General features: G+C 49.5%; 1 protein-coding gene across 1 annotated transcript; it reads right to left on the bottom strand.

Annotated features, from left to right (window-relative positions):
• Positions 1-20,070: 20,070 nt before the first annotated feature.
• LOC149350724 (uncharacterized) lies at positions 20,071-27,073 on the bottom strand. Its single transcript, XM_089575560.1, has 2 exons — positions 25,752-27,073; positions 20,071-20,304 (listed from the first exon to the last, which is right to left on the bottom strand). The coding sequence occupies exons 1-2, from the start codon at positions 27,036-27,038 to the stop codon at positions 20,071-20,073; spliced, it is 1,521 nt and encodes a 506-aa protein (XP_089431686.1). The 5' UTR covers positions 27,039-27,073.

Genomic DNA, 27,073 nt, shown 5'->3' with positions numbered 1-27,073 from the left:
GTGGATGTAGTGAGTAACTGCTCCTTTATTATAATGGACCAAATCTCCTAGTTGCGAATTTCTAACATAACGATTTCGCGAATTTTGGTAACGTTCACAAATTTTTGATATTGGCTTTTGAATGTGGGTACAGAGTCGATCACTTGTCTAGGGCGCTCGAGCGGTGTGCTGGGGAGCAAATGAAGTTAAATCTTATCGCAGCTGCTTTGCTGGGGGTAAGGCGCTGGCGCCTGTGTGGTGCACATGTCTATTAGGCTTCTCCCCAGCTCAAGTATCATCAGTGAAAGTCAATGCCTACTTTAGAATTTCGCATTATTTCCATCGGACGGCACCGCTCGAGCGCTCTAGACAGGTGTGATCGACTCTGTACGTTAGGTAGCATAATGATTGCTCTCCGTCATAACGCCATAATCTGAGCGTTAAAGGACTAAGGTATAGATGGTAAGGTATACAGACCTTATTTGTTGTTGTTTTCGACGTTAGCCCAAAGAGCCTCACCATGCGTTTGCTAGTATCTGCCCCCCCCCCCCCCCCTTCTTCCCCTTCCAGTTTGTGCGTGGCTGAATAAGCTAGACTAACACGTCAGGCAAACAATTTTGTGTCACCGCTTCTTACGTTCTGGACGGAGGGCAGACAGATCGCGAGGTACGACGGAGAGGAAGCAGTGCAATCCACTGGTTTCGCTCGAATGCATGGGTGGTGATTCTGCGTTCTCTCTTTGCTTTCATGCGATTAAAAAGAAACTGCCAGGCCAGAAGAACTGGCGGAGTGCTTTAATTAGGCTCTGCGAGGCATAACTGTGTCTCTCCGAGCCGCCCTTGACAATGGCTCGATGGGGGCGCTGCTTTGCCGAGAAACTCGCCGAGGGGGCCGCTAGGAGTCGCCGGAGCGTGAAGAGGGAGCGCAGAAAGGCTCTTATCCCTCTTTGGGGAGCGCGCGGTGAACCGACTCTTTGTCCTTTCCGCTGCAGTTCTCACGGCTTCTTGGCGCAAAAACGAAACTCGGCGCTCTGCGCCGCATGTTCGCCCGACGCGCAGGGATGGCGCCTATTGTTGGCTGCCGCCGCGCGCGTAGCCGCTCGCTTTGTTTGCCTTGCTTATGGGCACGAGGTCGTCGCGCAGGTGTTTGTTGCCGGAGAGGGGAATGTCGCGTAAGGCCGACAAGCTGCTCTCCTCATTTCAGCGCTGCACTTGAGAAGAAAAATGAAGGGAAAGGCACAGCGTGCGCTGCCGGAGGCATCGCTTTCTACAGCAGTGAAATTAATCTGACACCCGCGTGCGCTCTGTATGAACCCGTTTGACGAAAAGAAACGGCGGGGATTTGACAGGAGCGAACTGCTCTCCGAATTTAAGTTGTGGATAAGTTTATTCTTTGTGAGTTCTGAGTCTTAATGAGCGGCACCTCGCTAACTCCTGCTGGCGCCTGCGCTCGCGTGAGAGCAGGCTCCACTGTATACCGTGACCGCCTCTTCGCCTCTTCTGTACGGATCAAGCTTGAACTTGCCTCTTTAAGCGATAGCTTCACTAGGCCATGTAAAGCCAAGGTCGCCGTGCTTTCAGTTTTGACCTTGAAGCGAGCCAGATGTCAAACCATGAAGAGCTTACGGTGTTACTATGGTGTGCTACCCCATGGGTTCCCCAGGTGAAGGTCAAGGTCAAGAAAGAGGTTGGTCGTGTAATATGTGACGTCATCGCATGCGGGACATGACGTGATCCACGTCACTGATGACGTTATGACTTGTGAATATAGGGAGGAGCGCGTGCCGCTCAATTAAGAATTGTGCTGAATAAAGAGATTTACCAAGCTTAACATGTGCCGCTATCGCACCTTACTATGTTTAACCGGAGCTAAACAACCAACAATTTTTACAACGAAGTCCACGGGGCAGATAGGTTTATCTCTTTTTTGAGACTTGGCGTGCTTGCTAGTTGCAATTTATGGTTGCTGCATAAGGCCGCTACAGTTCCGCCTTGCGTGTTTGGGCTAGAGCCTGAGGCATACTTCTGAGCCTTTGAATGCTAAGCCAACCGCCTCCTTACAGCCATGCGTTTGAGCCACTTGGCATCACAGTCCACGCGTTGTGCCTTTCAAGTGGTTTCTCTATTCATACCTGTTCGATTCCCATCACGTTTTTTTGTTCTGCCATTCTCCGTTATTGATCTTATCAGCTAGTTCCGCAGTGCTGCTTTTTTTCCTGAGCGCTGAAAAATGTTTTCTGTCTAGCACGTACCGACGCGGTCTCCCAAGTGTCACTACACACATGCACCAGTGGAGTGCGAACTGTTCGAATGTTTGGCTACGAAAGCAGCAGCTTTTTATGGAAACAGCATTGTCACCTGTTTTCTGGCTTCCCTGACTGCTATAAAGTGAAAGGAACTGCGACAGGATTCCTTACGGTGAAAGAGGCGTCAAAATATACACCATGCTAAAAACTTCCTATAGACTAGTTCACCCGTGACAGGAACAGTTGCCCCTCTGCAGAGAGGATTCTTCGCAGTTCCCGGCACTATGGAGGCTTTTCACGCAGTTAGGTTGGGAACACAATCGTGCGGTTACCTAGAGGCGAGTGATACGGCAGTACGCGAAACGATCTTGGAACTTTCGGAAAACATTGCAACGTAAAAGCGTATCGTTGTGGCTAAGCTTCTCAGTACAGTTCCCTTCACGTGGAGCACGTGGAATTCGATTTACTTAGTCGCTTTTCTGGCGCGACTTTCAGCGCTTGTACCGTTCACGTTTCGCAGCGGCAGGTTTGGGTCGCTGCTAAAGCGCGGTTTTCAGCTTCAGCCAAGTGCTTTGTTCACGGCGAGCCGCCGTGGTCTTGGACTTGGGCTCTGGAATCTGCCATGCGATGAGGATTAAGGAGAAGTAAGCGAGACGGAATACAAGTGATGCACTGTAACGTCAAGACTGTAAGACAGGGGTAAAATACTTGGACTATTAATAGCGAAAGGAAATTAGAGCAAGAAAGCAACAGTGACCCATATAAAGCACCTCGCAAAGTGCGGAGATGCGCTCGAGGAGAGAGCGAACAGCTGTGCAGCGCCACGTTCGCGTGCGTCAGACGCCGCGCGCTTTTCTGTCGGCGATCACAAACGCTCGCCACGAAGCCGCAATCGGTGAGGCGTATGTATTGCGCTCGTCCGGTGGCGAGAGGCTGAGCCAGGCGAGGCAGGGCCCTTGCGTCCATGACCGGTCCCTCAACTACTGCCGACCCTGCATACGCGCGCTCTGCCTCAGACACGTGCTGCTTTATTTGTCGGCAGTTTGCAGCGGGAGACCGGGCGTATTTAACTTCTGGCGGTCCGAAATTTCTACGGAGTCCATCAAAGCCCCTTAAAACAGGCATGCCCTTTGTTGCATATGCATGCACTTTTACGCCGCTCCTTGTCCGGGGTGCATGTGCATGCATGCTTTGTCAAAGCGAGCGGCGACTAGTCTAGCAGGGCATTGTTTATAGTGAACGTTTATCAGAACGCACACATATTCCTCCTTTTCCGTCGTCGCACCCCCGATTTAGTGGCAGCCAGGAGCACCCGTGGCAAGGGGCCTCCGCTTCGTCCGAGGCAGGCGGTGTCCGTTGCTACCGCGGGCGGGCACTCACGCCCGCCCGTCGAGGGCGCCCCAGGCGCAGACGTTGCGGACAGCGCGCACTCAGCGTGCCTCGCGGCGGCGGCGGTACGTGTACGTCCGGCGGTCGGGGCCCCAGGTGGCATCAGCGGAAGGCGTTTTGCCCGGGTGCTCTGCCGCTCACGGCGTGCGAACGCCTCTACCCTCTGCACCGTTATACGGCCGCGGCGGATAGACATGGGCCAGGAAATTGTTGGTCAAAATCTGCAATGACTTTTTTTTTTTTTTTCAGGCATCTCAGATTTACGCTCAATCCTTGGAAACTTGTCTTGCAATGTAATGTTGCGCGTGGTCTCTCGGCTCCGTATATGGCCTGGTGCAACTATTCTCTTCTACACCGCTAGCTGTTGTGGGAACGTTCTCCCGCTCACTATCGGTGGCCGTGAGGGAAGGGGTGAATGAGAGGGTGAAAAGAGTTAGAGAGAGGCACTGGTGCTCCGGATTAATCTTTGCCATCTGGGGTTCTTTAACGTGTGCTATCGCACAGAACGCGGTCCTCTTTAGCATTTCGCCCCCTTCGAAACACGACCGTAGCGGCCGTACACAGGTGTTGGATAGACGACTCGGTCTTTTGACTAAGATCAAAACGCAGGACAGGAATGGAGAGGGGACTCGGTTTTCACAGCGAGAGCTGTGTTAGCTTTGTAGAAGCCATTTAGGAAGTATAACGACAGCCGTAATGCGTCACCAAGCGTTACGCGTAACGCGTACCGCTATTGAGGTTGAGGTGTCCACCGTCAAGCGAGACAGTTCTGTGCGGTTCCTTTTCTCACAACTAACCGGTGGATAACTCCTGCCGTTCACGATCTCCAGTCACATCGAAAAAGTGAAGGCGTGCGGGTGCCTTTCGCCTCCTTCAAAACGCAGCCGCTGCGGTCAGGTTCGAATCTGGGTGCTCCAGCTCAGTAGCCACTACGCCGGCTGGAGCCCAATGGTACTATGCTGTCAAATTAGCAAACACCACCGCTTACAGGAGCCTTCCGTAGAGCGGCGGACTTCGAAAGCTTCGGAGCTTTCCTGTAGCAACCGATACAGGCGCGAACTGTTGCTTAATCGAGTTGTAGAAAATGTTGTTCGTCGTTTATTCTGAGTGCATGTTCACGTTTTCTACGAAGTCGGCTTTGTCAACTAAGCATAATTTTAATGTCACTTCAAATAAGGACATTGCGAAAGCGGATATAAGGTGAGTAACTTATGAGATTGCAGTGCTGAGAACGTCAGTCGGAGTCAGCCACGAAGCTTTAAAAAGGCGCAGAACAGCGTGTGAGGAAAAGGATGAAGTAGAGAGCGGAAGAAGGAAGGGAGAAAGAGGTATACTGCTTTCTCTCTTTCTTCTTTCACTCCCACCTTCCTGCCCCCCCCCCCCCCCCCCCCGCCCCTTCCGCGTGTTTCCTTTCCTCCCTGTCCTGCTGAGGCTGCGATTAAGGCATCCAACGAGATATGAGACAGTTACTGCGCCATTTCCTGTGCTCAAAAGACGCAGCTGCGGAGTTCAACGTCGCATTGACGAGGTGCGAAGAAGAGGAGTCCACGACGGATGTTAGCGAAAAGTATGCGCCTTGGGATCCTCGTAGATTCGCCATGCCAGCGGTAGTGGGTATTGTTCATACCGACGGGAATGTGTAAAGCGTGTTGATATCCGAGCTGAACGTGCAAGATCGCACCGCCAGCGGTGGCGCTGGCTCGTAAAGCGGCGAAGCCCAATGGCCAAACGAGTTCGAAACAGAGAGGATGAAACAAGTACCTAAACGTGCCCGAAATAAACGGGCCCTGAACCATGTAGGTAAACATGCTCGAAAAGAGTGGCGAAGCCATGTAGCTAAATGTACATGAAATAGAAAAACAACGCCAAGTAGCTATCTGTTTGTCAGGTTGGCTCGTCGGATCAGGTCGGATCGAGAAGACGCGCAAATGCAGCAATACAAACGCCAAAACGCCTCGGGACATTTTGTGACATTGCGAGATGCCAAGGCCCCGAGTTGCGAACTAGGGTCACAACAAATACACATTTACAAAACAATGCGCAAAAGCAAATGCAAAAGTACAAGCGGGACAGATAGCGCTGAGCATGCGCATCACCTTGAGCGACAACCGGAAGCCACGTCTTTTCCCTACAAAACACAGGACCGTGCACATAGCCTTGCGCCACTGACTCGCCCAGCGTCCGGTCAAATTGCTGATGCCAGCAGATCTTTTCGTTACCTGCAAATTACTCTATGCACGTCAGCCAGAGGAGCGTCATGGAAAGACCATCTGTGTCCTGACTTGTTTCGCATCTCGTTCTGACCACTGGAGCACTGTGAAGACCACGGTGGTGAAGACCGTCTCACCTCGGAAGATCACAAGTACGAACACAGGAGACTCATGGTTCCACTTCGCGGCCCTCGACGTGTCCCTCACAGCTCGAGTCCCCTCAAATAATGTCATCATCGGCCACACGAAAGTTTCATGTTGGTGCGTACGATGCCATCGTGGCCTCTTATAAACCCGGACCAAGCCAACACCTACTTCCGCAACACCTGTACTTTGTCTGAACGTCTTTCTCGCACAATATCTTATTTTAATGGATGGGCGATTGAGCTTAAAACTTAATAAGCGCGAGATCCTTTACCGGCAGTGCAGACGCAGTGGTGCGCAAGGTCCAAAAGCGCAGTGCTCGGAGTCGGGCCGCTCGCGGCTGCCTGGCCCCGCGGCCGCCGCTTTTTCTGTCGGGCGCCGCGGGACACCGCGGAGGGCAGGAAACGAGAGCGGCCGGCTTTGACCCGAGCGGCGGGGCTCTCGCTAATCACGGCCCGTACGCGTCTGACAGGAGCAGCACAAAGGAGCGGGCCGTTCTCGCGCATTATCGTGACGGGCACCCGGTCGGATTATGCGGCGGTCGCCGCGGCGGCCGGCGTGCTGATGTCGCCCCGGCCGCGCGGCGTGGCCATCGCAAAAAAATATTTGTCGGCCCGATCGCGCACGCCTGTCAATCTGGCCGAACCCCCCGCCGGCGGTGACGCTTCTGAGGACAATGACGTCGCGAGACGCGCTCTTCTGGGGGCTCCTATGAAGACGTCGGGCGCGGGATTAAGCTGCTCCCGCCGAGCTTCGCACGGACGGGGGCTCCCGTGTGCGCGACAAGTCGCACGGACAGCACGCGGCGGCGGCCCCTTCCCCTCCTGCCGCTTCGGACAGTCTCGGGAGTGACGGGACGACTCCATTCTGCGCCGGCGCGCGTGACGCCGCCGGATAGATGGAAATGCCCGCTTTGCGCATCGAGCAGGTGCATCCACTTCCCTGCGGGCTTCGCGAGCGACACGCGAGACAGCTGTGAGAAAACACGGGGAGCTCGGCCCGAAGACACTAAATGTGCACAAGGAGCTCCCGACAGAAAAAAAGAAGCGAACATGGGCTACGCGTGAGAGCACGGACCCGTCTTGGGCGCGCGCCTATATTTGCTCCTGTACTACTGCATGCAGGCTCTTGAGTTGCTCGATTTTATTCAGTCTGCGGAAGCTTCAAACTGTGCATGCAACTTCAGGCGGAGGACTCCGCCGCACGAATGACTCTCACGCTTGTCACTCGTTTCTCCCTAATATGCACGTGGAAAGATGAGGTATGCTTGCCCTCAGGAACTTTCTGGGACCCCAAACGTTGGCGGCTACTACTGACCGCCGCGTGTTGTTTGTTAGTAGCGTGGACGTTGACTAAGGCGACGTTCCGCATGGGTCTTCGACGTTTGCATCCTCCTGATGCACACAAAGCATGCAGTAGCGCAAATACTGCGGACGTGCATCAAGTGTGTCTTGCATAACATGCACGATGCCTCTCGTTCTTCTAGTCTTCATATTAATTGCATATTAATATCAATGGTGTTTCATTATAAACTGTCGTCATTCTTTTATCAAACGTCGCGGCTCTCCTTCGTCAGCGCCTATGAAGACTGGTGCAGCCGGATCCCTATTGTAGGGCCAGCTTTCCCGTTACTTATCATAATTATTTCTCCATCTTTCTCGCTCTTTCGTCTTGAGAAACAAGTGCTCATCAAAGTGTGGCGAGAGGAGTGCTGGCGATTTCTCTGTTCCACTGTTCTTGTGGCATTTCCTAAATGTTCAGGAAGTTCACGTACTGCGAACGTAAGTGCGGATGCGTGGGAATTTGCAGGATGTTGGTGTGACTTACAGGCCTGCACACACGTACTGGTACAACGCAAGGCACATCCGAAAAAAGCTGTGTCGTATTCTTATGATGTGTAGCCGTTGAGTCGTCTTCAATACGCAACATGTTATCGATTACTGCAAAAACTGTCGAGGAGAGATTAGTGTTTCCTTGTCCCAATACATACTGGCTGCTTTCTTCTTGAATCTATATAGGTTTTTTTCTTTAAAAAGCCGTGAAAGGTACAAGAAGGAGGCTTGCGGAGGACAGAATAACTCATTGATTTTTTGTTTTAGGGTACAATTTGACCATGCGGAACTGGAAGCATTAATGCAATGTCGCTGGCGAACTCGTTTTTTTTTTATTTCTAAATCGACATGAGCCGGAAGAAGTATAGCAGTGCATTCCGACTTCGCTCTAGGGGGGCGCGTTTAAAGGTTGAAAAACGAAGCATGGTTCCCTCGGCGTCGAGACTACCGGCACCTTTTCTCTCTGCGCGCAGGAGACAGATCAGCAACCTTAAAACGGGGGCGACGAAGCGAGTGCAGAGACATAGAGGGTACGGTCCCAATTCGCCGCCAAAGACACGCTGCAGCTTTTCAGCGCAGTGAAGGTCCCACGTGTGTCTGCATGACTATGTCGTGTCAAGAGGCCAAATCGGGAGCACCTAACGAGGAGCACTTCAAGACAGGAGCGTTTGTCTCGTACTTTAGAGTGTGGGCGTGCGTTTCTCGCGACGCCAAACGGCTTTGTCTCCCCAGGTCGACAAGTCTGCAGTGGCGCAGAAAGGAAGGCCAGCCGGCCGGCCCGACGCCCAAAAAACTCTGCTTCGTTTTTAATGCGAAAGCATTACTAGTCCCATTATGAGAAATGCCGGCGGCGTATGTTAGTGTGTGTACTCCCAGAAGGTATAGATAATCCCAGCGATGACAAGAAAAATAGGGTGACGTCATCAAGCGACCGTATGACACACACGGCAAGCCGAGTACCTCCACTTCAGACGATCTTATGCATAAGTAAGAATTGCAAGCTGGGATAGTTGGTTGGTTGAAATGATTGGGTGGTTAACAGCGCGAAAAAACAACAAGCACGAGGGAAGCGAAGACACGACGAGAGCTTCTTTTCCATCGTCCTTATTGCTTTTTCACGCTGTTAATCGCACAAACGTGTCAACCAACCAGCTAGTCCAGCTTGCAATCTTTACTCAAATCATTTCTGGTACATCAGGTCCTTTTCTATGTTTTAACTCAGTTTTTTCAAACAAAATAACAGCGCTCGTCTCGTCTTCTCTTCCTTCGTCCTGTTGTTTTTTTTCGCGTTGTTAACCCCCCAAGCATAATACTGGCCATTGGCCGACCTATCAAAATTGTTGCGCAACCCTTTGCCGTACAGCGTTCCGGGTCGTGTAATACGATTTCTCGCTGCACACAGCTTACATGTGCTAGTCAAGTAGGAGGCTAGCTTGTGACAGGGATTCGAACCGACGACATTTGCACCTTCAATTGTACGCCTTCCCAGTCTTTCTTATCAAAATGTGATGCAATCGTTCGTCAAGCCGCCTTAAGTGTCTCTGCCGAACTTTTCGGCAGTTTCTTTTGCTTCGCCGTTTGTGAAGGTGACGAAGCATAAGAAAGTGCATGGCACGATACAGTAGAAGAGGCAGTTCTAATTTGAGCTGCCGCGGTGGCTCAGTGGTTATGGCACTCGGCTGCCGCGATCCCGGCCGCGGCTGTCGAATTTAAACGGAGGTAAAATTCTAGAGGTCCGTGTACTGTGCGATGTCAGTGCACGTTAAGGAACTCCAGGTGGTCGAAATTTCCGGAGCCCTTCACTATACGGCGTCCCTCCTAGGCTGAATCGCTTTCGGACGTTAAACCCCCATAAACCATAGGTCTAATCTGGAGCCAAAGGCACTGCAGCGCATTACCAGAGGACGTTGCATTTGCAGTGAACTTACATGCACTCCGCTTCGGTTCCTTTTTCCTTTTGGTCACTTCTAGTGAGCTTATACCTTCAGCTGTTGGTAATCCAGTACCGTCAATATGCCTTTCCCTAGTGTCACTGGGTGCTCTACCCAGACTCCTACTCCTGCTGCGTCCCGGAATGTGCGGATACAAGGTGCAGGGGATGCTCGCCTATCTACCATTTGCTCTTCGGACGTCGAGAAGGTGAGTCCTTCCCAGAAGCGTCGCGCTTCTTCCTCTCCGTCGAGGTCTGCCCACTCAGACACTAAAAGCAAGAATGGTTCCCTTGGCATTCCGCACAAGAGCGATGTGTTAAAGGAGGCTGCTACAGCCTCTCTGCTGTTACAGCAATTTCGGCAGGGTTAACAGTGACTACAGTGAAATTGCCGTTCAATCGCATCTTTTATTCACGTTTGCAGAACCTTATCTTCCAATGCAGCTAAGATATAATTTTACTTCAAGAAACTTGGCTTTCACCAAATACGCCATTCTCTATTAAAATTCGGGTATTCCAAGACGATTGTAATTGCTGCCGGGGTGGTGGCTTGCTAACATTAATTTCCTCAAACGCATTCCATCGGGCGCATGTGTCTCACAAAATTTTACGACCAGACTGTGAGCTGCTAGCTGTACATATTATAATTCCACAGTGCCCCCTTGTATACGATTGTTAAGGTCTACTTCCCCGCAGATGTCCGCAGGACATATTGCGTACTAATAACAGAGTGGTTATTGCTGGCGATTTCAATTTTCATCACGTTATTTGAGGTTCCCGTACAGATGTATATGGGCAGCTTCTTTGGACTCATAGACGTTGGCAAGTGACATTCGCTGCTGCAAAAGTTCAAGCATAACTTACATGCGTGCCGATTCTCGGTCAGTCATTGATTTAACGTTGGTAGCGGATGGCGTGCAGGTCTCTTCATGGTCTACAGTTGATTGTGGTACGTCCAGCGATCACTTTCTAATAACGTTCAATATGCTGTCTTGTCCCCATAGGCCGACTACTTCAGCACAGAAATTCGTCAAACATGCGCTCTTCAAAAAACCTGCGCACTCCTCTTTCTCCTCTATTGCATCATCTGATAACTCGGACCGTGTTCAGCAAGTTCTCTGTTCCTTGTTAGATGCCACCGAGCGCTCTGTGTTGACGGTGTCATCAATGGTCAGTAACAAACAGCCGTCTCGGTGGTGGAATGATGAGGGCGAAAATATCGACGTATGAAAGCTTGCTGGAAGAGCCTCCCTCATAACCAGAGCCCTCGAATTTGGATAAATTACAAAATTTTCACGGCTTCATTTAAAAGCACTGTTGGTAAAGCTAAGGAGGAGTGCAATGCGAATTTGAACGTTTATCTGTCCAGCCCATATAATCTGAAAGCTTTGTACCGGTTCATGGAACGCAACCACAATTCACCGGCCTCTCATGTAATAGAGTGAGTGGTGTTACCGCCCCACGAAGCGAAAAATAAAACTTGATCGGATAGCGCAAGGTCTTGCTGTGCGCTTTCAAGTGCGGTGGTAATTTTTTCATTCCTACCTGCGCCGCGCGGCGGCTTCATCACGGCTGAACCATCTGAATTACTTTTTCTAGTTTCTGGCCTAAAACCTGCGGCTCCTGGATGCGACGGGATCACTATCGGTATGTTAAACACTTTTTTGCAAGACTATACCTCTGATGTTTTGCATATTGTTAACTTTTCCTTTGAGGCAGCTTGGCTCCCTCCCGACTGGAAAGTCGCGAAAATAAGATTTCTGCTCAAACACACCCACACAGCCACCGCGGTGGCTCAGTGGTTATGGTGCTCGGCTGCTGACCCGAAATACGCGGGTTCGATCCCGGCCGCGGCGGTTGAATTTCTTTGGAGGAGAAATTCGAGGCCCGTGTACTGTGCGATGTCAGTGCACGTTAAAGAACCCCAGGTGGTCGAAGTTTCCGGAGCCCTCCACTACGGCGTCTCTCATAGTCTTAGTCACTTTGGGACGTTAAACCCCATAAACCAACCATACATGCATACATGCATACATGCATACATGCATACATACATACATGCATGCTCCTGTTCTGCATAAAATCCGGCGTCGTCGTCGACGTCATCAGCGCTGTGAGCGAAAAATCCCGAAAAGCAACCTAGGTGTGCCACCTATGGCACATGATCTTGTGGCACGATCCCAACCTGCCCACCGGATTATGAGAAAACTGACCTCTGTGGCTGGTGGCAGTTAATTTAATAATTGGTGGCGAGAGCTTGCTCTCGAAGAGCAGCCTGTGTCTCACAAGCCCCATGGGTGGTAGCACCTGCCTTCTCAGGGCAGTGGCGCATCGCTTAACCGCAGCACCACTGCGCGGTATGAGGACTTGCAGGGATCTCTGAATGCAAAGTCGAGAGTGACCACTTCCGCATATATATGCATTCTCCCATTACCACTATCGCGCCATACACTTAAGGCAGAGCTTAAGTGTCGCGTCCAATTTTTTCAGCATTGTAAAGCCGGAAAGTGCAGCGCAGGCAAACTAACGTACTCGTCTTCGTTTGCGGCTAGCTCAACCTCGACGCCAACCGACCACCAGAAGCGGTCACTGCACCAACTACGTCTTCGCACGACGCGCAGATTTGGCAAGCCGGAATTACGTGTTGTATTTGAGGGACTACATGCTCTTTGTTACTCGCCGTCCTGGGCGACGGCGCACGCAACGGAACTACGCTCGGAGACAGCTTTCCGTGGCTACGCAGGGGAGTGAGTGAGTAGAAACTTTATTGATTTCTTAAGTTTCGCTTGCGGTGGAGGTAGTCTTCAGGTCTTGAGGTCGCCTCCTTAGCCTTGGGTGGGCCCCTAGTCCAGGGCTACACTGAGTCTGGCCACCTCGCTTGCGTATGCTATGAGTGCCCTTTGGGCCCCTAGCTCGCAGCTGGTGAGCCGGCTCTCCCATTGCTCCGCACTTGGTGTGTCTTGTTTGTGAAACGATATGTTTATATCGCATTCCCATGTTATGTGGTATAGTGTTGGCCTGCTTCGCACCAGGGGAAGCTACGAGCGCGCGCTGCCAGCTTAAACGCCTATCTCTCTCCCTCGTGAGTGCGTGATAAGAGCGCACTTGTGGAAGCCTAGCGTCCCACCCTCCTGCACTGTGCTAGTCCGAGTGTAGCACGGATTAGAAAGCAACTGTTAAGTGGGAAAACAAGTCGAAGCGGCTGGAAGAAATCAAGAGCATTCCACGAAGGAGCTTGTGTTCCGCTGCCGACCCAATCACGACGGCAGAAGAGGTGTGCCAACGGGAGCAGAGCGAAGGCTGCCCCTTCGCCTTGTTTCATGCGATGTATCGATTAATAGGTAATTATTGTTGCTGCCACCATCGATGTTTACGAACAGCTCGCAAAGGGTGAAAAGGCTGGCTGAAAAGCCTAAGTAGCCTTGCTTATTTTGCCTCGTGGTCTTTATAGCCTGAAAACACGAAATTACTTCGACAAGTAATAACGCCTCGAATAGACAGCATTGCTAGTGCGCAGGACTGCAGAAAACATAAAACTTAAATTTATACAAACCTTTGACTATCCGTATTGCTGGTTTGATTTGGTTTATTGGGGTTTAACGTCCCAAAGCGACTGAGGCTATGAGAGACGCCGTAGTGAAGGACTCCGGAAATTTCGACCACCTGGGGTTCTTTAACGTGCACTGACATCGCACAGCACACGGGCCTCTAGAATTTCGCCTTCAAGAAATTCAGCCGCCGCGGCCGGGATCGAACCCGCGTCTTTCGGGTCAGCAGCCGAGCGCCGTACCACTGAGCCACCGCGGCGGGGCTATCCGTATTGCATCAGCAGATGTATAGTTTAAACGGACGAATGTGAAGCATGTATAAAAAAGACATTTTTTGCACGCTCCGAAACGCGTTTGTTAGGGCCATCAAAATAGCAACGAAGGCCTCCACTACGGCGTTCCTCAAAGCTCACAGTACTTCTCTAGCGCATCAAAATAAATAAATAAATAAATAAATAAATAAATAAATAAATAAATAAATAAATCATATTTTTTAAGACATATTTAAATGGAAACTGTAAAGCAACTGCTTCCTCAGCCAGCTAAGGGATCTTCGTCCTATAAGCGGACTGTTCAGTGGGGAAGCTTTTCGGTTACAAGAAAGCTGACCGCCACCAGTACAGTGCACGGTTGGGGTCCATCTCTATAGACACCACTAACCCTTACTCTTGCTCTCACGCATCAAGCATTGTTGAATAGCAGACCCCACTAGCCAGTAGACAGCAAATTGCCTGAACCTTGTCCTAGGGCCTGTTGAACGCCATGTGATGCAACGCGGCTTCCTGCTGTATCTTCATTTCGAAACATTTTTAACAAAACAACTCCTCTTACGTAGGGTAGGTGACCGCGGTGCAGACACGCGGCGTCTCGTGAAACGTAAGCAGCGCTGTACGCTAACCCTGCCTTGAAGCATCAGCGCACGGCGACGTATGCATTAGCACCACCGCCCTGTCTGTTGGCAAACCGTCTCCGGGTCAGCACGGCGACGATGGGTCACTTTCATCCGCGGACATACTGCAAGCAGGACGGTGTACGGTCTCGGCCGCCGAAACCGGTCAGTGGCAGAGAGGCCTGGCACGGCGCAAAGATGCCCCACTGGCGTCCGCGGCTGGGTTCGCGGCCCAAGATGACAGGCTGCAGCGCTGTTCGCGACGGCGGGCCACCACTGACAACACAGCGCAGTCGCGCGCCCAGGCCAATGCGTGACAGCCTCCGTGCTCCAGCGACTTTGCTCGGCGCCGTGCTCCATCGCCGGCCCTCGCGAGCGGGCCTGCCTGGTGGGGCCGACAGCTCGGGGTTAAGCGCGATTTCGTGCAAGTCCCGAAACAAGCGTAGCTCTAGAACTCGCCATCTGTAATATTGTAGACCTCTGCACACTTTGTTATTTCTGAAAGCAACTCTGTTAACTGCACTATGAATTGGTTATCAGCAGCACAGCATGTCAGCTATCTTGTGCTTCGGTATGCGGGCGGCACTGATCTCCGACATATACGTATATATGTAGATAGCTTTTGGATGCTCATTTTGGTTTTAACTTTCGCCTCGCTTCTTGTCCTTTATAATTTCCTTGAGCTGTTTTTTTCTCATGAACTGGGCTACAATATAATGTTTAACAACGGCTCAGTATTGAGGACAGAGAAGAGACTATCGACACGAGATCTCGCGGTAGTCTTGACCCATCTTCCGCACAGCGTGTATGAGCGACTGTCAAAGACCGACGCAACTGTGCACACTATGGAGGAGATCTCCTGATCTCGCTCTGACTGCAACTGCTCTGCTCATGTACACTAGACAAACTGAAAAGACGCTGTCAACTTCTCGGCCCTGCTCACGCACACATACACGCACACATACACGCACTCACTCGCTCACTAACATTCGATACTAATTCAGCTCATTTTCTAACTTTCACTCCACTCACTAACTGCTCATTAACTCTCACTCACCCTATCCACTTGCTCACTCACTCACTCAGTCACTCACTAACGCTAAATTAGTCGCTCAGCCACTCACTCGCTCAACCACACACTCACTAACTCTTTTCACTCACACGCTTCGCTCACTCACTAACTCTCACTCACTCCACTCAGTCACTCGCTCAATCGCTCAATCACTCAGTCGCTCAGCCAGCCAGCCACTCACTAGCTCACTTACGCACACGATTCATTAACTCGCTCAGCTATTCATAGTCTCACTCACTAGCTCACTTACGCACACGATTCATTAACTCGCTCAGCTATTCATAGTCTCACTCACTCACTCACTCACTCACTCACTCACTCACTCACTCACTCACTCACTCACTCACTCACTCACTCACTCACTCACTCACTCACTCACTCACTCACTCACTCACTCACTCACTCACTCACTCACTCACTCAGAGACAGAAAGCGCTCTACAAACACAGTAGCAACCCCATCGTACAACGTAGCCTCCGCTCCCGTCTCTAGCGGCACCAGTAGGGTGCCTGTATGCCCGCTCGCCTCCGCTGGCCATCGAGGCACCCTGGGCACTAGCGGAGGGCCCTGCCACCTCTTAAAACATGCGCATGCATTTGTAATACCAACAGCATTTAAAAGCGTGCCGCGTCGGCCACGGAAGCGTCGAAGGCGGAGGCCCGCAGTCGAAGTGAAGCGAGGACACTGGACCACGCATTTATAAATGTGCGTGTGGTCGGGGCGGGGGGGGGGGGGGGGGGGGGGGGTAGTAGTGGAAGAAGCAGCGGACGTGCGGCCATCGCACTCACTGCGAAGAGAGAGGCGTTCTCCGACATCGGCAGTATTTTGTGCGAAGATTTGGGTCAAGCAAGCTCAAAGAAACAAAAAAGGGAGGGCGGGGGGGGGGGGGGGGTCAGCTGCAAGAACCGGCACCAACACTCCTCCGGACGTTAACCAGGTCGAGGTGAAGGGTAAGTGGCCACCGCTAAGCAAAAGCTAAACGATGTTGCAGCGTCGACAAAGACAACAATGAAAAGGACCCTTTCCCGAGCGCCCACTGCGTCAGCTCGTTCTGGGCGATCACTAGCGGCAGCCTCTCGGTGCACGACAGTGACCGAGTACGGAGCACTGTGAACTCAGGCTGGTTTTTGTGAGGCAGAAGCAAAGTTACCGCGAACTGGTGTCCTTGCTGGCAAACAAAGAAGCGGTAGCAATTCGTGTAATGCGCAAAAATCGAAATGAGTCCTTGCCGCGATGTGCTCATGAGTCATGAACCGTGCCCAGAAATTAGTTCACAGCCAAGAGAGAGAGCAAGAGGAAAGACAGGTAGGTTAACCAGAAGAATGTCCCGGTTGGCTATCCTGCATTGGGGAAAAGGTATAGGGGATACAAAAGGGAAAGAGGGAAGGAGTGAGGAGCGCATTCACAATATGTCGCACAAGCACCACACCCTCGATTATTAAAACAGTGCTTTGTAGGCCTTGAGAGCCCTCTGTTGCTGTTTCCGCAGTCCAAGGAGCTCGCCCTCCGTCAACGGGAGAGGATCGAGGTGATCCAAAGCACAGCACGGTGTATGTCTTTCGGCGCTAAAAACAGGGTATTCACACAGTAGATGTTTGATTGTCTCCTCACAGCCATATCTGTCACAAGCTCGGTTGCCAGCTGTGCAGTACGGAATGATTATTGCTTTGTGAAAGCAACACCAAGCCGTACGACGGCACAGGTAAAGAGCCATGAGTCTCTATACAAGCCATCATATAATATATCTATACAAGGCATCAAGGCATACAGCTCAATACGCGGGTAAATGGTTGGATTCTCACTCGCATACCGTTCGCTAAACACCGCAACTAATGATTTATCTGTTACCAAGTCCCAGAAGAGGATCGGTCATTTCTCTTCATTAATTTTGTCACACATTTTAGCACTCACCAAATAAAACAACGGGAAGATGGAGACAAGACATGCGAGAACTAGAGCAGCGAACTATGCCCAGCTGCCGCTTCTATTTGATTCCAACTATCGCGTCATTAAGTGCGTGGCATGTTGTTTGCTGCTACAAGACGTTCTAACCGAGCGGACCGTGTGCAAGACAGGCAATCAAATGGCAAAACGATCAACAGGAGCGTTGGTTGACGAAAATATTCTTGGAGCGTGCGCAACGGTGTAAAAGCAACGCTGACCCGTTTCCGTACCAGCGGGAAATTCAACACAGCACGTGAACTTGGCAGAGCTGGTAAAGCTACGCAGCTGCCGCGGTTATTTCGACGGTCAGCACCGCAGACGTCTTCAAAGGATAGAACCGAACATGACTTTTATCTAGGGCCTTTCTTTTTCGGGTTTTATTTTTCCCAGAATTCAGGTGGTAAAAATCGGGAGATATTTTCTTTTTCAAACAGTATATAAGCGGCAGGTTGTATAGCACTTCAACACTTTTACCACACCTGATTTTTTTTTCTAATTTATTACAGTTATTGCACTGCGAACATTATAATTTGCTGCGCAGCACTTCCACGTCCGTGCAACACCTGCCTGCCTCTGTTTATGCATTGCGAAGACATTCCCTCAATGTCACAGCGCTCATTTAAAACGCAGAACAGCCTTGGAGCAGGATGTCGTAGCGTGGGTGGCGCTTGGCACAACGATGTCAGCATCTGTGTTTTGGCTTCTTGCCTGCCAAACTTTCAAATCTTGTCTCAAATTAAGCACCGTCACAAATAAAAACGTTAAAACTTTAAAATGATCAGTTGACTGAACACACCCTCTGTCTTCAGCTTTGGACACAGGCAAAAGTCTCTAGAAGGCTTATTATCGGGTATCCGGTAGAAATCGGTTTTAACCCTAGTTTTAAGAAATCTGTTCGGGGTGCAAGAATCGGGTTTTACCGAAAATTAAAGACCCTACTTTCATCATTTCGCGTGTGGCGTTAAGCAGCTACTCAAGCCTTCTGCATAGACTGGGGTTAGGCGCGGTTTTCACGCGGCGGTATCTGCAATTCAAGCTGGGCTTGTCATATCACAGAGGCTGTGGACCACATAATCGCGGTACGCAATACAGACAGGTACGCGCGAAAGCCGCGTTGGACGCATCCTTAGCACACTTAGACAGCAGGCCATTGGTGGGTAACAGGAAAGCCTTCAGGAAGTTAGGACGTTCCTTTTCCTAGCACGGGTCTCAACAGTGACCAGGAAAGGCGCTGATGTCGCCTTCCCCTCTCCACCTGCCTGAGTACAGAGTAGCATGGAAGAAAACCGTCACCCAGGACGACCTTTCTGTCTTGATTCGAAAATAAACCTCTCTCTCAACGTCCATTTTTTAATTCAGTTGCAACAAAAAAGACGCAACAAACATAACTGGAAGCGCGCCAAAATCAAGCCCGTCAAGTAGAAACTTCTACTATTCTTTTTTTTTTTCAGCCCTGCTCTGCCTTTCATTCTTTTTTTTTGTTTTGCGGAAGAAATAAAACTTTTTAGATCTAAGCCTACCGGCTTAGCGCATTAATCAGCGAAAGCTGATTGGCATTAACGGTCGAGTGGTCTGGAGTGGCAGGCCAATTCTGACGCTTCACAGGCGACTGCCTGGTTGGGCGTCGCGCGGCCTCTGTTAGCGTCTCTACGCTCACGTGCGTACTCGGCCTTCCTCCGCTTGCGGTCTTCGGTTCGATCGCGTTCCCGGCACACTTTCCGGACTCCAGGGCCCGCTTGCGCAAAGACAATAGTCTAGTTCCCAGTGTTGTCTTATTCGTAGTCTAAACCTTCCGTTCGCTTTGAGGAAACGAGAGGCGCCTAACTGGCTGCCTGGGTAAATGGACACCTCAATCGAGCTTTGAGGTACGTGGCGGTGGGGTCCACCAAGCGCATTAGGCGTAATGCATTGCAGGGCTGCCGTTCTACCCCCTAAACTGCTTCTTCTAAATGGCCTGTACAAACCTATCACAGCTTTCGCTGTAAAAACGTATTGATTGATTGATTGATTGATTGATTGATTGATTGATTGATTGATTGATTGATTGATTGATTGATTGATTGATTGATTGATTGAATGAATCGTAAAGCAGTCAAAACAGCCCTCCGCGAAAGAGGGCACCACAAAAAAGACATGGACAGGACAAGCGCGGTCTGCTGGCTAAAATTATTCAACACCAAGCATCACTAATTTTTACAGAAGGTGATACAGCGTGATTGCGTGTACAGAAATGAAGAAGTTTGCGAGCCACGTATTCAGCGGCCAAGAAAAGCGTCCATGAAAGAAATATGCGAGAAAATCAACGATGCCGTCGCGTCGCTGGCACGTCGGCATCGTTCAAGTTTGTACTAGGGCGCATGAAGTTTGTTCAGCGTGTTGTCCGCTCGCCGTCTCTTTACTTTTCGCGAAGAGTGGTCTTGTGCCTTCCGCCTAATCGCCTCGGCATAGTGCAGCGCCGTTCTCGGTGCGCGGAGGATGTTGGAGCAATAACTTTTTGGCTGTCCGGGCGCATGAGCGAAGAGGGCAGCGCGCATTGTTTCTCCGGGCGCATGAGCGAAGAGCGCGTCGCTGCAGGGCACGGGCCTCCCGTGGAGTCGCCGAGGGCCCTGTCGACAGCGGGGTGGCACGAGAGGCTATCATGGGCGCGAGTTCATTCCCGCGGCGTCTCCCTCGCCGCGGTGCTCTGTTCGGTCCTTTCGCCCACGTGCGAGGGAACCAGTTCGCCGAGCACCCAGCGGCACATCCTCGCCCCGGGGCGCCAGGCGGAGAGCGCGCAGCGACAATGGAGAGCGGATAAAGAAGGCGCGCCGAAAAACTATTGCGCGGCCGCACTGACAGGGCGTCATTGGAAAAAGGAGAAGAATGAGCGCGCTTGTCTCTGCGGCAGCCAATTACTCCCGGGGTGGGGGACGGGGCCCCGGGCGCCGGCAGGGTTCGCGGACCTCCGGCGGCGAGCAGGTTCCCCGGGGCGCGGGGGGTGTCCTTGGAGGCCCCTCGGGGCCCAACAGGCGTCGTATCCCGGGGGCTTCCATGCCCACCGCCGCGGGCGAGAGGGCGCGGCGGCACTCGCGCGGCGGCGGCCCCCCTCCGGCCACGCGCGCATTCTCCGGGCCGCCCGAGATGAGCTGATTGATTCGGACACCGGCCGCAGGTCAGGGCGGCCCGCTCGGTAGGGCACCGGATGTGGACGCCGCAGGCGCCTTCCGCTGCCATTAGTATCAATAAATACCGGCGACGCACGTGCGCCCGCGGCGGTCGATATTTGTGCAACCCGCGCGTTCTGTCAACCCTGCACGTAAATACGCGCGCTGTACGCCGTTGCCGACACTCATTCCGATCCGAGGCGGGATGCGGGAGCTAGCAACCACGCTCTCGCACGAGAAGGGACCCAGGACAGCCGCTGTCTCCGCTGCAATTTCAGCATCTTCAGTGGGCAGAAAAACCGCACTAGTGGATAGGACGTGGCTAGTGACGAGATGACCGCGAAAGCTGATTAATCAACTTCAGCCACCGTGCAGAGCAAGCCTGCGTTGATATTTTGCTTTCCGGATCCAGCGCCGAAGTGGCACAGTCGATAGGGCGCTCGACTGCTGATCCCGAGTACGCGGGTTGGATCCCTGCCGCAGCTGCCTTTTTTTCGATGGAGGCGAAGCGCGAGGCGCCCGTGAATTGTGCGGTGTCAGCGCAGGTTAAAGAGCCCCAGGCGTTTGAAAATAATCCGAGACCGACACTGCGGTGTCCCTCATGGCGAGGACGTGGAAGTTTGCTGTGGTTATTTCTGAGAAAATTCGGCGGGTGTTTTCCGCCTTTTCTGTCTTTTGGGGAAAATTGGCGCTTTTCGCATAGGCGTGCGGTGAAAAGCGGTGATTCTCGCCGAAAAATATCACACTTTACAGAAGGGACGATATAGAAGTAAAGAGCTCCATTTATTTTCTGACACTGTTGTGGTAGTAGGCTTGTTGTTGGCTCATACGTTAGCAGGCTTGTGATGGCAGCGCACAAATTCGAAAATGCTCTTTCAACACTAGTACCTGAGATGTTAAAATAAGCTATACGGGATAGTATTACGCATGTTGTCCTCAAAACAACAGAGCGAGAACGTCAGCACTGACCTTATACGGCGGCAGTTTTTGCAAATGTTCTAGAGTTTAGACAAGTTCTTGAGCTTTTAGCTCTTCTGCGACTGCGTCAGGGCCGTTTATAGAAACGGCAAAATTTGATGCTAACGCTTCAAGACATCGGCGAGAGCCTGATAGAAAACCGTCACATTTAGACAGCGTCTAACTGTGACGGTTCCTTACAGGTCTTCGTGAGAACTGCGATCCAGTGTTCTCCGCCCAGGCAGCTAGTGCTTTTGGTTATGAGCTCGGCCGAACCAGAGCTTTCTTCGCCGCAGATTTTTTTTTTTTTTTTTTTAAGAAATAGACTCCACCCTCCGAGGAGTAAAATTCGTCACTAATGAGAAAAAACTTTCCCAGAATCGAGCCGGCCGCTTACGCTTAAGGGGCCATGCGTGCCCACAGCGCTCTTTGAAGGAAGAAACAAAGACCTGCGGTGATATGCTAAGAAAGAGGGAACCCTTACAAAAATGGACATGGAATCTCTGTTGAGTTCTCATGGGGTTCTTATGGACTCACCAGGATGTCAACAGAAACTCCGATTTTGTAGAGAGGCCTCTATTTACACCACACGAAACGTTTGATGTGGTTTTACATCAAAAATTTAGTCCATACAAACTCGTCAAAGATATTGATGGATTTTCACCACAGAAACTCATTCAATATATATTCCTCAGATACTTTTGATGTGATTTCACTGTAGAAATTCAGTCTACACGAACACTTCAAAGTTCTTGATGTACTTTCATTACAGAAATTCATTCAATACGAATTGCCCAAATACTCTTGATGTGGCTTCAATACAGACATTCAGTCCGCATAAACTCATTGAAATTATTGATGTCATTTCACTCCAGAAATTCGTTCAATACAAATTACTAAAATATTCTTCATGTGACTTCACTACAGATATTCAGTCCGCATAATATCATCGAAATTATTGATGTTGTTTCACTCCACAAATAAATTCAATACAAATTGCTCAAATGTTCTTGATGTGGCTTCACTGCAGAAATCTAGTACGCAATAAGTCATCAAAGTTCCTGATGTAGCTCCGCTAGTGAAGTTCATTCCATGCGAATTCCTCAAACATTTGTGATCATCTTCACTGCAGAAATTCAATCGGCGCAAGCTACTCAAATGTGTTGATGCAGTTCCCCAACAGAAGTTCATTCAATACAAATTCCTCAAATAACATAAGAGAAAGCCGCACAGCCGCACGCCTTGGAGGAATTTTTCAGCATAATTGAATAAGACATGCGTATCCTTTTCGGAAGAGAGCTATCGACAGGCTGCTGATGTACATGTCATTTCTTTAGTTGGTACTGGATTCAGAAATTAGCCTTTATATCGCGTTTTTATGCCTGGCATGATTGCGGTCCGATTCAAAACGACTCCACAGTTTTCACACTCAACACAGTGTACGGCTGCTAGATGGCTTCCGCGTCACTTATTCTCTATACCTTTTTCGAGCTAACTTATTGGATCGCTATGCAGCATTCCGTCTCACCGATACAGAAGTAGCCGCGTGACGTCGAAATGCTATTTAGTACACCAACGCTACACCAAACTTCTTCTGATGCTTTCTACGACAATATTTTAGTGCACTACTTCACGAGCTCTGTAACCGCCCAGCGAGTTTGCGTGAAGCTTGACCTTGACGGCGATTGACCTGGCCCATGCAGAAATGAAATGAATATAAATAAATATTGCCGACAGTTGGTGTTGAACCAGCGGTGGCGCGCGGATAGATTCATGAGCATTGCTGGCCATTGCACGAGCGCCCTAAAGACATGCTTTGGCATGTATACTCGGTTTATAACTGTACGCTAAAAACCTTACTACTTTATTTTCTTCCTCATTCACTCGTTTGCTCACCTCCACCTATTTAAACCGGACCAAAGCGAAACCTCACGCCAGCTTCGCTCGTAGCCTTTACCAAGCTTTGTGGGACTTAGTGCACGTACTGGATGAACGCTAGGTGTTTTCTTTCTGACTGTTTGGTCAACATTGGTGCGCTTGTTCTTTTGGATTTGGCAAGCAAGCTTGTGGACTACGCTACGTTTAACAAAATCGGTATCCTGCCACGCGTATGCTCTTCACCTGTTCGTGGAGGCGGGTTTTGGTTAGCACACATAACCTCTGCAAAACGGCTTTTAATTACGCGTGCTTTTACGATCCCGCTCTTGACAATTCTTCGATTATGCACCTTAAAGTGCAAAATCAAGGATCTTCAGGGACGTAGAGTGTACACTCAATACGCATGCATGATCGTTAGCAACTACGACTTTTAAATTTCAAACCGTGAGATTTAGTGGCAAGCTCTTTAGTCAAATGCAAATCATTAAGTCTGGTATATACAGAGCACATCGAAATGAAAAAAAAACCAAAACAGGACACGCCATGAACTTTACTGAAGAATGAGCAACATTAGTTTATTAATAAATTCACAAGTCAAAAGACGTCCATCTCTTTCATCGAATCAAACTCATGGTGACGCCAGTTGAAATTTCTGTGAATGCGTGATCATTTCAAATAACGCGTGTGAGCCGATCATTGATGTAGTCGCCAGTGCATGGAGCAAGTAGCATTAAGAGCAAGAAAGCGAATGATGACATTTTTTTTTTTGCTCGGCGAGTTTTTTTCTATTCTAAATGAACACGAGGAAACATTATAGCGTTGTGTTGCTTCATTCAGTTAAGACTGCCTACATGTGGTAATGAGAAAACTCTACTGTCCCACATGTGCACATGACCGTACGCGCGCGCATGACGCCGTAACGCTGTACGGCGAACGGTAAAACACAATTTTAAACGTAAATTGTGGACACCTCAAGTGGACACCTCAAAATAACCGCGCCTTAGAGTTACAGCATTTATATATCTCCAACTTGACTAGAACATGTAAGGTATGTATGCAATAAGAAATCATATGGCACCCCCCGGAACGCTGCACGGTCATCGTACGATTGTGCGTCACAATCTTGGTAGGAATGTAACCGAGAAAACTGGTGCCGCATTGTGAACGGCCAGGGAGTGTATAGACAACCGACATGTATATGATTTCCTGAAATGGTGGTACTCGGCTTGCTGTACGTGTGCGTCATACGGCAGCTCGGTGTCGCAAGAGTGCGCAAAAGCGGAGACCACTGCTCCGGCAGAAGAAACGGCTGTGGAGTCGCACCGCGGCGCTGCTATCTAGCACCGCGACACCGCGTGCTCGCTGAGACCCGCGCTGCAAGATCTGTCGAAGCACGTGACAATATATATATATATATATATATATATATATATATATATATATATATATATATATATATATATATATATATATATATATATGTGTGTGTGTGTGTGTGTGTATAAAGCGTTAAGTTACATAAACAAACTTTCGAAAACCAAAATTTATTTATTTGAATGCAAATCGCTCTTCCCAAACTTAAAAAGCGCGGAAAGAAAAAAAGCAATCGAACATTTATACAACTGAAAAAAATACAGAAATTGAAAATTGCATCAATGCACACATTAAAATTCACTAATACCCTGATTACTTCAATGTTCACACTGCATGTGTAGGCTGGTATGTACAGATGTTACAGCACATTAGACATTTTCAAAACGATACAGAAGAAGAAACGAAAAAAAGAAAATTGTCATATATCCTTCGCAAATCAAGAAGATAGCATTATTACACTCCAGATGGTCTCCGTCAGATACACAGTTTAAGGCGTTTTACACCTTGCACTCACAAGATATCAGCAGTTGCAACTCAGACATATTTAAGTAAAACATACAACAAAGAGCACTACGCACATATGCTATATGAATAATTTTTTCTCTGCAAGGAGTCCTTATGAGGGAACTGAAAAATATACATCTACTTTCGCACTTTGAACCATCCAAGCTGTATTCAGAAGAAAGTTAACCTCTAGGTTTTTGGAGGAAAAAATGTAATGAAATTAAAAATAGCATAGTCGCATGCATGCATTTTCACAATACGTCGAGGGCAACATAAATCAAGGGCTGTATATCAGCAAAAACATCAGTGCTCATTATTATTGTGAACAGTAATGATGTTTGCCATTAAACAGGCATTTGGAGGTATGCCTGCTTTCTTAACATGAAACCAATGTGTATATTACCGATAAATTACCCGCGTATATCGGGTCAGCAGGGGAGCACCATCGGCCCTCAAAAGTGCGATTATCTGGGAAGTTCCACCAAATGACGCTCATTCAAGTGTTATTAATTGGATTCTAAAACGTAAGCCTCATGAACTGCTGACAAAATGGTCTTCTGAGGAACGCACTGCACCATGCACTTCTTTACATCTAATGCACGGACAAGACAATGTTCATTTGTTTCTTCAACACTCACACACTGAATTGAATTGCACCCAAGTACACACTCTAAAAAGAGGCTTAGTACACGAAGTTTTTTTATTTTGAACAGTACGTGATTGTTGGTAGTCAAAGGCTCATCAATGAATGCAACAATCTCTATTACCCGCCCGTATGTACTTCCATTAGCCAGAACATAAGAGTTCTTCCTTCGAGATTTGTCTGCGGAACTTACGCAGTACGTGAAAGCGCCAACAGAGGCTTTCTTGAACTTTGTTCCACCTGCATCGACATTCCCTTTTCCATAGAGCACCACCTTGCCATTATGGCAGCAGTTCTTCCTTAAATTATAGCCTTTAATCAAAGAACGCACAAAAACACTGACATCGTCATGTTTTGATTGTATCGCAGGCAAAACTTGTGGAAGGCTTTGAAGGATGCAGAATTTCTCAACAATTTGGGAGTGCGCATACCGCGTTCCATTCACAAAGCGCACCAGTCTACCATTCATTGATTCGAAAGGGAAAGCCGAGAAGCCCCACAGGGGTCCCCACTGCTTTACATGATCCACCATGTGTAAAAGAATGTGGGCATTGTACGACATGTATTGCTTTCCATACAAATCTTGGTACTCAGACAAGAATGCCACCATTTGTTTTTTCACATGTTCCATTTTGTCCATTGGAATCGAAGACTGCAAGCAAAAATGAATTATTTTAACAAACTTTATCCAATTCTTATAATATTTTCGCGGAAGGAACTCTCTTAAAACAACGGGAGAATAGAACAAGAGCCAATCTCTCCATTCCGATGCTTTCCAAAATTTGAATTCTGACAATGGTCGCGGAAGTCTACTCATTTCCCAAATCGGAGTGATCTGCCTTAGCCTGTCGTTTATCTGAGGTAGATGACGACGAAGAGAGTACTCGGAACGTGTTTTGTGAGTTATCCACATAGATGTCGTGGTTCTAACGAAGCCGTTGCACACAGCATGCATGTAATCCACGACAAAAAAACTGGGGAAGCTGAAGTATGCTAGAAAAAAAAGGATACTAGCCCCTTTTATGCCTCGACGAGGCTGCCCCGTCCTCTCGGCATCTGCAGCATGCTTAACAAAGCTATCCTGCGTCCTCAGCTTTGCCGCAGGCTCTTGATACGGGTACACCCTAGTGTGCCCTTTTCCTTTTTGCACCACTTCACCACTGTGCTCACACCATGCACATCCATACGCTCCATTAAACTGCCGCATGTTCATTAACATGCATCGTGCAACGCTGTCAACAGAGCACGGGCCTGGAAAGACGCGACACGTGTTAGCAACCCCATTCTCATTTGTCCAGGTAATGCCTTCTGAAGAAAGGGTGTTCATAGTTTTCGTGAACGGCTTCAAAAACGTATTCATGTTCGGTTTTCGTGTTCCGAACCACAAACCAGAAA

The sequence above is a fragment of the Amblyomma mixtum genome, chromosome 3 (genome assembly GCF_055824585.1).
Source record: "Amblyomma mixtum isolate Tamu chromosome 3, ASM5582458v1, whole genome shotgun sequence".
NCBI classification, from domain to species: domain Eukaryota; kingdom Metazoa; phylum Arthropoda; class Arachnida; order Ixodida; family Ixodidae; genus Amblyomma; species Amblyomma mixtum.
The sequence above is the reverse complement of the archived record's forward strand: the minus strand, read 5'-3'. Positions and strand labels throughout refer to the sequence as shown.

What these genes read in the sequence shown, in the direction of transcription:
- LOC149350724 (XM_089575560.1), bottom strand. Translation starts at nt 27,038, where the DNA reads ATGAATACGTTTTTGAAGCCGTTCACGAAAACTATGAACACCCTTTCT. An exon ending in CTTTGACTACCAACAATCAC is followed by an intron (nt 20,305 to 25,751) that starts GTACTGTTCAAA and finishes CGAATCAATCAG; the next exon opens with CTCATCTCGGGCGGCCCGGA.